Source organism: Etheostoma spectabile, chromosome 20 (genome assembly GCF_008692095.1).
Source record: "Etheostoma spectabile isolate EspeVRDwgs_2016 chromosome 20, UIUC_Espe_1.0, whole genome shotgun sequence".
Taxonomy (NCBI): Eukaryota; Metazoa; Chordata; class Actinopteri; order Perciformes; family Percidae; genus Etheostoma; species Etheostoma spectabile.
The window spans coordinates 24,836,188-24,847,779 of NC_045752.1; the positions used below are offsets into that span (position 1 = coordinate 24,836,188).

Below are 11,592 nucleotides of genomic sequence, written 5' to 3' on the forward strand. Positions count from 1 at the left end.
TGCTGATCTTCATCCCAGCCGCTTCACACTCGGCTGCAAACCGATCCACTGAGTCAATTCAATTCAATTCAATTCAAACTTGAACTCAACGCAAAAAACACGCTTGGCCCTATAACTCACAACCGTACGTCGGACATTTAAAAAGCCATATATCTTCATGTTCCCTGGATCCAACTGAATCTTGTGATTATGGGCTACGCCCATATCCACTTTTATGCGTGAAAAACCCATGTTTGGATTAACCACTTACACTAAAGTGAATTACCTTAAATTAACAGGGTAGAGGTAAAATGGGTAGTTGACTGACTAACCAAATATTACAAATGTGGACCACTAGATGGTGATATAATGACGTCAAACGTCTTTTTGCCTGTAACTACCACATTACACATCGCACATTAAAAAACTTCACTTCCTCGTGTTATCTCAATCAAGCCATGTCACCTGATATAGGCCCAAATGTCCGCGAAAAAAGTATTTTACAGAATTTTGCTACATTAAAGTATGCACATTTCATAAACAAACTATTTTTTTCTAATACCAAACACTTATCATATCATATCTCGGCCAAATTAAATATTATCAGCAAAAGACAGCAGTGTTTTACATACCGCCATGATGCTCCGTACCAAATTTGGTGAACGTTGGCCTTTAGGGGGCGATAAAATCAACGTTTATTTGTTTTGTCTAAAAGAATTACAATATCTCTGCCACTCGCTATCACTATGATACCTGTGATGATTGGCATGCTACTTGGAGGCTCTCTACCATATTTGGTAAATGTAGGCCATTAGGGGTGCTATAATCAACATAGACCATTTTGGGCCTTTTCATTACCAAACGGCACTTCTGATTTATAACTTTCGACTCATAACTAGTAGAAACATACTCGTGCTCCCCAGTGGGCCGGGGGCCAATTCGCGTCAGGATGACTGGCGCGATGAGGCTTGGTCCGGTCATAACTGTCTGCAGATCTACTGGCATTTGTTGTTAGGCGGCGACCTCCCGTGACTGGAGTAGTTATCGCGGGAGCAGACAAGGAAGAGAGGTTACATGGTACGGTATAAGTGCGCCAAATACTGCGTAAGGAGGTGGGTTGGGCTGGTGAATGGGTCAAATAAACACAGAACTTTTACTCAGGTGCCCAGAGTTTGTGTTGCCCGTGATACCGAATGTCACCTTGGTTTGTGACACAGTTACTTCCTTGACACAGTTACATCATCATTTTATAGTTATACTAGTAGTTTTACTAATTTTAAGAACTATTTACATATTAATGAAACCAGACTAGAAGATGATACAGATTAATTAAATCTGATTGTTTTTTCAAATACATTTCATGGTTTAACTGAACCTTAAAACCATACCATGGTCCATACAGAAAGTCACGTTGTTGAATCTCAACACTGTGCGCACACCACGTCTCCTCCTAACTCCTGTTAAATCAAATTACACTTAAGGCTATCCAAAGTTAATTCTTGTTCATTTAGTTTGATATGGATTATTGTGCATTTTAAAAGTGCTCTAACATTTTAAAGTGTTTTTCAGATTCTTGATAACATTAAACATTATGAAGATCTATTCTAAACAATATGTCTGTCTGTCAAAGAACTCTGGATTGTTTTAAACCTTTTACAGCGCACCTGCTAAAATGCTGGGTTTTATAAAGGCTTGAGTGCATAAATACTAGGGATGAGCGAGTACATCATTTTCTGTATCTGTATCTGTATCTGTTTACCACATGAATTATCTGTATCCGGATCCGTACTCGGACTGGGCGGGGCCTAAACCGGACGTGGTCAGATTTAACCCGGAAGTGGGTCGGGTTCTCTTGAAATGTGCGGGGCTTTAACCGGTATGTTATTTGAGCATGCAATTGATATGAGTTTATCAAAAGTTATTATATTTATTGCTGATTTGAAAACTATTTACATGACAGCATCGAGCTTCAGATCAAACAAACTATATACAGAACGTTTTGCAACAATAAATACAACACATGCGGTTGCAATTATGAAGTAAAATGTAATGAACAAGAGTTTTCATACTCAATATAACTTTCTTTTTTTAACTTTTTATGTTTTTATGATCAGTGTGATTTTTTGGTTCTTTTTTTTTATTTCCACACAGGGTATTTGTGTGTGTTGTGTGTGTGTGTGTGTGTGTGTGTGTGTGTTGTGTGTGTTTGTGTGTGTGTGAGTAAAGAGAGACACAGGAGAGAGGGGGCGGGGGGCGGGGCGGCACGCTGACTGTAAAAAAAAAATCTCCGATGGCAGAGACACAACGGTTGCATTTAAACCAGCAGCATGTCTGAAACCCACGTTCACCAGAACCTACTGGTTACTATGTAAGGACTACAACCCCACGTTCACCAGAAACTACTGGTTACTATGTAAGTACTACAAACCCCACGTTCACCAGAAATCTACTGGTTACTATGGAAGGACTACAACCCCACGTTCACCAGAAATCTACTGGTTACTATGTAAGGACTACAACCCCACGTTCACCAGAAATCTACTGGTTACTATGTAAGTACTACAAACCCCACGTTCACCAGAAATCTACTGGTTACTATGTAAGTACTACAAACCCCACGTTCACCAGAAATCTACTGGTTACTATGTAAGTACTACAAACCCCACGTTCACCAGAAATCTACTGGTTACTATGTAAGTACTACAAACCCCACGTTCACCAGAAATCTACTGGTTACTATGTAAGTACTACAAACCCCACGTTCACCAGAAATCTACTGGTTACTAAGTATGTAAGGACTACAAACCGAAGTTAAAAACCAACCTGAAGCTGAAGAAACCCTAAACGTTAACGGAACAGATCCGCAGACCCGATTGACTGACGAGAGAGAGAGAGAGAGAGAGAGAGAGAGAGAGAGAGAGAGAGAGAGAGAGAGAGAGAGAGAGAGAGAGAGGGAGCGCATTTCTCCATGTTCTGTGTGTGTGTGATAGATCCAAGCGTGTTTGAAGGCGGGGGGGGGCTGTGATTATCACAGAACGCTGCGCGGCCAGTTGAGGAGTTTTATTCAATCCGAGCACGGATATTGACTCGTATTACTCGGATAATACTTGTACTCGGCAAAAGTGCTTGATACTCATTTCAGCCGGATACTCGGATCACCCCTAATAAATACCCTTACAGTTGATGGATATGTTTATGGAGAGAATGATAACTGAAGGCTCTGTTAGCAACGATTAGCTATGGTTAGAGGTTACCTCTGTTTAGCTCCAGTTAACTCCAAATATATACCAGCTCAAGCGGAACACACTGCCGCAGGGAGAGTGAACAACCAGACTCTAATAGATGAAGTTTGTGTGGCCACGGTGTTTCTACGGTTTATCAGTGAAGTAAATCCCACAAGCAACATGCTTCTACTAATGTAAGCCTGGCTCTGAGTCTGAAGTGAATTGTTGACACTGTGACATGTAACAAGTGTTAGGGTCATGTGTTACGGTCACGTGTTTACCGTTGGGAGTCATTAACAATCAACCTATTCTGTCGTTCAGGTATGAGAACGTGTTGCATGGACAGAACACTGTGTGTCTCTCTGTCACTGTGTCTAGGAATGTTCTGGAAACTGACTAACCAAACCAGAAGCTCAGTTTTACAGAGAATAAACTATGTCATACTTAATAGCAGATTTTATTAAAAATTGGAAAAAAAGGCACAAATTCCGATCTTTTCCTCCTGGAACATACAGCGTCTTCTTACCTTACAAATATAAGGGAGATTTACTGTGGCCATAACTTTTCTTGATGCTTTTTCTCCTTGTGATATTTTTATGGATGACCTCTTGCAGGACTTATCCATGCTCATTCATCAAATACAAGCTACAAAATAGAATGGCGTACGGATGCCATTAAAACCCTTATGGGCTGATAACAGTCTCCTCACATCATCCTCATTTCAGTCATAAAGAATTTCTATTCATAACTCAATTCATTACCATTCCATATTTCAGCAAAATGGCTATGCACAGCTATCCACACCATATATTGTTCAGTGGGTTTGGATTATTTCGCCTGTCCGACAATGGTGGTGCTGTAATATTAATTTTATTAATTTTAACAGCCAAACTGATATTAACAGACTGGTTTGAAGCTTCCAGGGGCCAGACAACAGCAGCTTACCCTGTGATTTATGCACTCTGCACTTTACCTTGAGTGCTTAGGACACAGGACTACTTATGTAGGTGGTCATTTAGCCACCTCTGAAACTAAGAAAGAATTAAAAATGCAAGCAGCATTGGACATCTTAAATCTTATTACTGTGATGTAATACCCAGTTATTACTTTGGTAATTACATGTTGTTACCTTTTTATTATCGCACTGTTACCATGTTATTACTGTGGTGTAATGTAAAGCGCTACCCAAAATATTTAACATATCAAGAAAAAGAAAACTTCATCATGGGGCCTGGCCGTGGCAGGGTGGCCATTTTAAAGCTGCAAAATTAAAGCGGCAAGCAGTGTTGAAATTAATGAATTTCTGCAAAATGCAAAACTACATGTTTCTACTTCATTTTGTTCTTTCCCCATCAGGGCATTAGTTTACTTACATGTTTTTCTTCTCCCATTGCCGGCAGTAGTTTGTTCCACGTGTGTGTGCATGTGTGTATAACTGTAGGACCCGTAAATTACAACTTCAAGTCACAACTCACAACTTGTCAGCGTTCCAGGCAAAGTTACGAGAAACCCTTCTAGCTAGCATTAGCTTTAGCAAGCACTAGCTGATTCTAAAAATTCTAGTCTGCATATAAGTATATTTTAGTTTATTTAGATAAACAATACAGGTTCTACTACGCACACTGTATAGTTTTTACAAACTTTACAATGCCTCGTTTTTTGAGTACAGAACCTATGTGCACTACTATAAAATCACTGGAGACTGGATCAGTTTATTTGACTTAGAAATGGTGAAAGTCGCTGTTATGCGGTATGTACAGTAGCAAACATGTAAGCTAAATATACGTAAATGCGTAATGTATTGTATTACATTACGTATTTACGTATATTTATCAAAATGTTTATCAAAATAACACTTGCCTGATGGCTTCTGCTCTCTGCTGCTAATGCTACTGGCAGTAAGAAGAGTCTTTAGGCACGTCTACAAACTACAACACCGAAAAAAGATACAACAAATATATTTAATCATTTAACTTTTTTAAGTAAGTGCCGTAGTACAACTAGCAGGAGACAAGTTATAATTTATGTAAGTTTTGGAGACACTACCTTAATTAATCATTAAATTAATACCTATTTTTGCCAACATATCTTATCGGAAAACAGACCATTCTGGCAACACAGACTTGTTGCATAATTTCTGTAGCAATTCAAACAGACGCAGCGTTATTTGCGTCTTCATACCCAGACAAATTAGTTAGCTAGTTACTTTACAATACTGCCCGCCAAAGTTCATTTTTACCCGCATTTGTGGAGTTAGCGGGTGTCAATTTAAAGCCCTGTTTATAATGCCCTATGGGTTTGATGAAATATAAGGACAAACCTTCCTGTAGGCTATCAGTTATGTCCTTCTCTAGCCAGTAGTGTACCACGGAAGTTGACAGTGTGTCTCTTCGCAACACCCACCCTCAGTTGTTATTCAACTAATGCCAAGGAAACACCTACCCAGAGGCACAAGGCTTTAGACGTATTTTCTTTGGTTCAACAAGGACACAATCATCTTCTCTTGAAAAGAAAAGCCCAATAGCTGCAGCACGTGTAGTACATCTGACCATACAGCTGGTACTCCCCCAACACTCCCCACCTGCACAGCCAATGTGGACTTAGCTTATTCACTAAGTGGATTTCCCAGTTTATAATGTATTAAAGAGCTAATTTGAAAAGGTCTGGAAGAGAGATTTGGAAAGAAAAAAAACATTCCTGTTAATTAATAATTGATCATTGTCCTATCATTGGAGGTGTTTTGTGAATAGGACCAAGTGAGATGTCAAATAGTCGTACCATCAGTGAGAAAAGATTTTGGGGGCGTTGTTAAAAGGAATGTGGAAGCTCTCTCAAGAGAGTTTGGGTGAGCTCTGCTTTCGGAGATACATTTATATACAGCTGATTAGCTAAGGGAAAATTACTTCAGTTTTAGAATTAGAACGCTAGTCTCAAACTTTGGCCTGTGTCATACTTTTAAAGAGATTTCTTCATTTGTGATGTGAGTAACAACAAGAAAAGGCAGGGCAAGATGAAAGCATGAGATTGACTCTTACTGGCTAAGTTAATTTATAGCATCCGTTCATAAGTGTCAAGACACTTTACAGATAGAGTAGATCTAGACCACCCTATTATGCAGAAATAAAATATGAATATGTGAATGAAACTTTATATTAGAAATCCAGATACAACACATTTTTGAAAATATAATTATTATATTGTTTTTTATAATTTCTTAAATGAAAGCAGTCCTCAATTACTTGACTTGAACATACTGTAGCTTAACCATGTAATGTAATATAGTAAAATGGCCACAATTCAGCTGAGTGACCATACACAATCCAGCCATATACTAGGTTTCAATGGAGTCTTGTTGCAGAGCACATAGAAGCACGTTGTAGTGTCTTTTTGTCTGATAGATTGCTGTGTTGTGACTGAGTCCACAGTCTAGTATTTTTGCTTTTAACCACAGTGAGTTAATTAAAGATGATCTCACAGATAACCACTCTTGACTGGACCATTTGTCTGCGTTATCCCTCTGCTCTACTGGGCCCATTTCAGCACATCCCTGTTTCTTTCCTGTATTTCTTTTACTAGGATCACAAATACAGTCAGTACACCCTATCATGGCTTTTCTCTGTGGCGTACCTCCCATCTATGCTTCTCTCTGTCTCATCACAAGTATCACCACTGTGTCACAAGCTGGCTTTTTGACAGAAAAATGGCAATTTCTCTCACAAGATTAGGCCTTTGATGTTGTAAGATGATAGCTATCTGCGGCTCCTTTTACTTCGCCCATTGCCTGCATTCCTCTCTGTCATGTGTTGAATATTTGAATATAAATACAGACAGTGGCTGTTCATTTGTCAGTCAGAAATGCTGATGTATGGTGATTATTACTTGATTTCTGTTTATTTTTAATAATAAGTGGTCTTATTTAAACTCACAAACCTGTTTTTTTAACTTTAAATATCCACCCAGTAATTTTTGAGCTGGAAAAATCAGGAACAATACAACTTGCCACACACTGGTGAATTAAACAACTATGTTAAAAAATAAAAACATGTTTAAATACCATGTCATTTTAGTAATGAAACTTTCACAGACCTAATAGATTTGAGTCGTAACCTGGACCGTAACTAAAACCATTCAAGAAGAGCTCTTTTTCTGTATTCATTTGAAGCCATAATGCTGAGGAAAATATTGCAATCCAAACAGCTATGCATTACTGTATTGTTCAATAAATAAACATAATGTAGATATAGTAGGTCTTGGGCCTAATTTGAATCTCTCATGCTGTGTGATGACTGAAAATATTGTGTTCCCAACACCTTTTCTCTTTTTTTCTCCTAACCACAGCAAGGGAAGAGAATGTGGCCACTTTCCGTGGCTCTGAGTACTTCTGCTACGATCTTTCCCAGAACCCCATCCAGAGCAGCAGTGACGAGATTACGCTCTCCTTCAAGACGTGGCAGCGCAACGGCCTTATCCTTCATACCGGAAAGTCAGCTGACTACGTCAACCTGGCACTGAAAGACGGCGCTGTCTCCCTCGTTATCAACCTGGGCTCCGGAGCCTTTGAGGCCATTGTGGAGCCAGTCAATGGGAAGTTCAACGACAACTCGTGGCATGATGTCAAAGTGACCCGCAACCTCCGGCAGGTAAGACACAGAGGTGGATGTGTAAAGCTTTCTTAAAGCTTGGTATTGATGATCACTTCCATGTCAAACAATACGGACACTTGGTCTGTGGCTCTCAGCGTCAGATACAACGCAAAAAGCCCCTTCAGCGTCTGTATGGCACCGGGCAGAGCAACAGCTCAACCGTGGCTCTGTAAGATGACGTAGCATTAAGAGCGACAACGGTAGAGAGTAGTATCAAAGACCGAAATGCCACGTAAGGATGTTGGTTGGGGGGTGGATGGGTAAAACAACACAGGCCTTTTACCAAGGAGACCGGGATTTGTGTCCCGTTCTTGTCCCGCTAGTCACAGAAACATCAATTTTATAACCCCAGCCACAATCTTTTCCTAAACCTAACTGTCCCGTTCTTGTGCCGCTTGTCAGTCAGTGCGTCCCAACCCAAAGCGTTTTAACAGTGTAAAGAATGTATAACGGATTGGCAAAATCTGTATTTTGCAATTACACGTGTCAGAACACAGTCACTGGCACCCGTGCCCAAATTGTTGACATTCACATACTTTGGTTTTCATTCATATGTAAGTTAAATGCTGTACTGTAGAGGCCGGCTCTTTTTCAAAAACAGCAGCTTTCCAACATTTTCAGATTGTAGTGGACAAAACACAGTGACATTTATTTCACCCGGTACAAATCCATGAAATATATTTATGCCTAAGTCGGCCTGGGAGCTGTCTACAAAAGACATGCTTTTGAGAAAGTCACCAGAAATGTTTGAACCTCGGTGAGATGGCCATCACAAACCTTTGAGGCCCCTTTTGAAACAAAGGCCAATTCTTTTCCCATCCATTAAACCTGTTTCCACCTGTTAACCTCTACCAAAGTCTGTAAGTAAGTAGTGACTGAAGGAATAAAATGAATCATTGTTCACTAACTAACTCCCCAACTTTTCACTCAACATTTTTGTTTTTCATTTGATATTCTTTAATGTATTAACAAACCTACTGAAATAATTTCTCACCTACCTCACCTTTCTGCAAAGCAAAAAAGCATGGAACGCGCTATGGTGAACGTACTCCATCTTATGGTAGATATCATTTTTATTGTCATTTTTTGGTTTGCTGTGTACTTTTACCCTTTCTCTTTTTGGACTTCAGTACATCAAGATACCATTCCCAAAAAAGAATGGATTTTGCAGCTTTCACGTTGGCTTCACTTTTCCTGTCCTTCTATTATTCACCTGGTTCATCCACTCGTGTTGCTTGTTTGCTTTTTCTTCCTCTTGTTTGTTGTTTCTCTGGGGTTTTACTAATTCTGCTTCCAGATTTAAGATTTTCCTGTTAAATGCATTTGGTGATGATATTGTGGAAACTGCCAGACTCAAATTGCAGTTGCAAACGGGATAACTACCTGTTCTACCAGGGCTCAAAATTCTTTTTTCTGTGTACATGCACTTTTTTTTATTTAACAAAACCAAAAATGTATATTTGTAAATAAAAATGAAAATTATTGCTTAAATGTGAGCTTTAATTTGTAATGTAATTACAATAAATTTGTACTATTTATTGTACTTACATAGAGCACTAGGGTAGTTTAAGCTATAACAATGTTTCATATCTTACAAATTAATCAGGTTTTGTTTTTTGTAGAGTGAAGAAATATATAGAAGTATAACATGAAATACTCAAGTACAGTTCAAGTACCTGAATATTGTAGTAAAGTAACAGTACTTGAATGAAGCTACCTACTTTCCACCTCTGCTGGTAAGACTTTCACTTCCAATAAAAAGCTTTTCAAAGACTGGAGGTTTTTACTACATGACTGCAGTGGAGCTGTGTACTCAGCCATTCTCTTTCCTTGATGTTTGCATTCAAGTTTGTGTGGTGTCACACTAAATCCTCCCACCTCTCCTTTGAGTTGTATTTTCTTCAGTTCCTGCATGTTACTTCTGATATATGTATTAGTTTCTTTCCTCTCTCACATATTTAAAATACAAAAGGAGATTAAAAACAGCAAACCACATGGTTTGTGCATTATGAGTACCACATTAAGAAAATCATTGCATGCAGTACCCTAGGAGTACAGGAGCAATATAACCCCTGTTATGCAAAGAAGAAGATGCTAATCAGAAGCCTGGAAAAATGCTGTTCCTGGAGGAGACAAAGACGCTGGCTTTGTATTTGCATTCTGACACCTCCGTTCCACAACACAGTGGAAGAGTAACTGTACATTTATGTAAAAAGTCCTACTAGCAAGCCTGTCATCAGCACTATTTTGGCCACGTCCTCCATTGCAAAAAATGTTGCCTCATATGTGATGTCTCACAAGGAGATTACGGCGCACACTCGCCTGTCTACACGCCAACATCACCAAAACAATGTTTCTAAAAATCTTCACCCTGGCCAAGGTTTTCCAAAAGCTCTGTTTTCAGTGACCTAAAAGGCTGTTTGCGTGTGGAGGAAAGCCCAAAGGCCTCAGTCAGTGGCTGGAACTAAATTCACCCAGTTTTTTGTTTTTTTTTGACATTTTACTAACCCTTCATACCTATTAACAGTTTCAACTCCCACATCTACTAACATACATAAAAAAAGAAAATGATATGCTTTCAGAATTATAATCTGCTCTCTCTGATCTATAACACATGTAAACACATCACCACATTAATAACCACACAGACCTGAGTGGGTGAGTGAGTGAGTGAGTGAGTGAGTGAGTGAGTGAGTGAGTGAGTGAGTGAGTGAGTGAGTGAGTGAGTGAGTGTAATAGGCCACTTTCTATCCTGGAAAGTAAAACATTTTATTTCTACTCTCACTATTCATCCCTTAATGTCAGGTGACAATATCCGTGGATGGGATTCTGACAACTACGGGTTACACCCAGGAAGACTACACCATGTTGGGCTCTGATGACTTCTTCTATGTGGGTGGCAGCCCCAGCACCGCTGACCTGCCGGGATCTCCAGTCAGCAACAACTTCATGGGCTGTCTCAAGGAGGTAGGGTACCTGATTAATTGTTTACCGTTTGTTGGAGTGAAATGTGGGACTGGCTTGATCATTACTTGCTAAACAGCTCATTTGTCTATACTGTCTCTGAGCTGCTAGATGTTCCACATTCTTTACCAGATTGATTCAACATTGCCTGTGTACTGGCTGGTGCCGGGCAGGTAGTGTACAGGGGGCTCATCAGAGCTTGTTTGCTGCAGTGTCTGAAATTGGGATTGATGAAAGCAGTGGTATTCAATCATACAATACATCTACATGTCATTAGGAGCCTGTCAGTCCGATGGCTGATATATGTTGTGATATCCCAGCTGCCTGGAATAATCTCCCCCTTCACTTATTTGTAACCTTAATGAGTTGTTTTGGTGTCTAAACCTTTTGTTGGCTAAATTTACAGTGAAGACAGTTAACGTGAAGGAGGCGGGTTAATTTCAATAGGGAGGAGATTTTCGGCACAAACACCGGTAACGTTATGAGACGTGAGGATAGCCGTTGTTCTGACTCAGGTGCCTGGCATCTGATATGGTCTCTTTTCATGACTTAATCCAATGGTTCTCAAACTTTTTCCCCCTTTGGAGGAAGACAATGTATGTTAATTTTATATATATTATATACATGTTTCCTGCCTAACACTAAAACCACTGTTGTGCTGCGAAAAATATTCAAACCTCAAAACATCACATTTCCCCCCAGCTCACTTGCACCACACCTGTAATGCCTCAGGGCCCTACAGGGTTACGCCACACACACACACCCACACACACACACACACA

The 11,592-nt window shown here is 39.7% G+C and overlaps 1 protein-coding gene across 4 annotated transcripts in view; it reads left to right on the forward strand.

The window, feature by feature from the left end:
• The window catches only part of nrxn3a (neurexin 3a), a 269,643-nt gene that overhangs the window by 156,255 nt on the left and 101,796 nt on the right, over positions 1-11,592 (forward strand). For all 4 annotated transcript variants that reach the window (XR_004327078.1, XR_004327079.1, XM_032501200.1 and 1 more), the window contains exons 6-7: positions 7,542-7,843; positions 10,652-10,813. Coding sequence is in view for 2 of the 4 variants with exons in the window: in XM_032501200.1 (XP_032357091.1) it covers positions 7,542-7,843; positions 10,652-10,813 (464 nt within the window). In the remaining 2 variants the exon portion in view is untranslated. The remainder of the gene's footprint in view (positions 1-7,541; positions 7,844-10,651; positions 10,814-11,592) is intronic.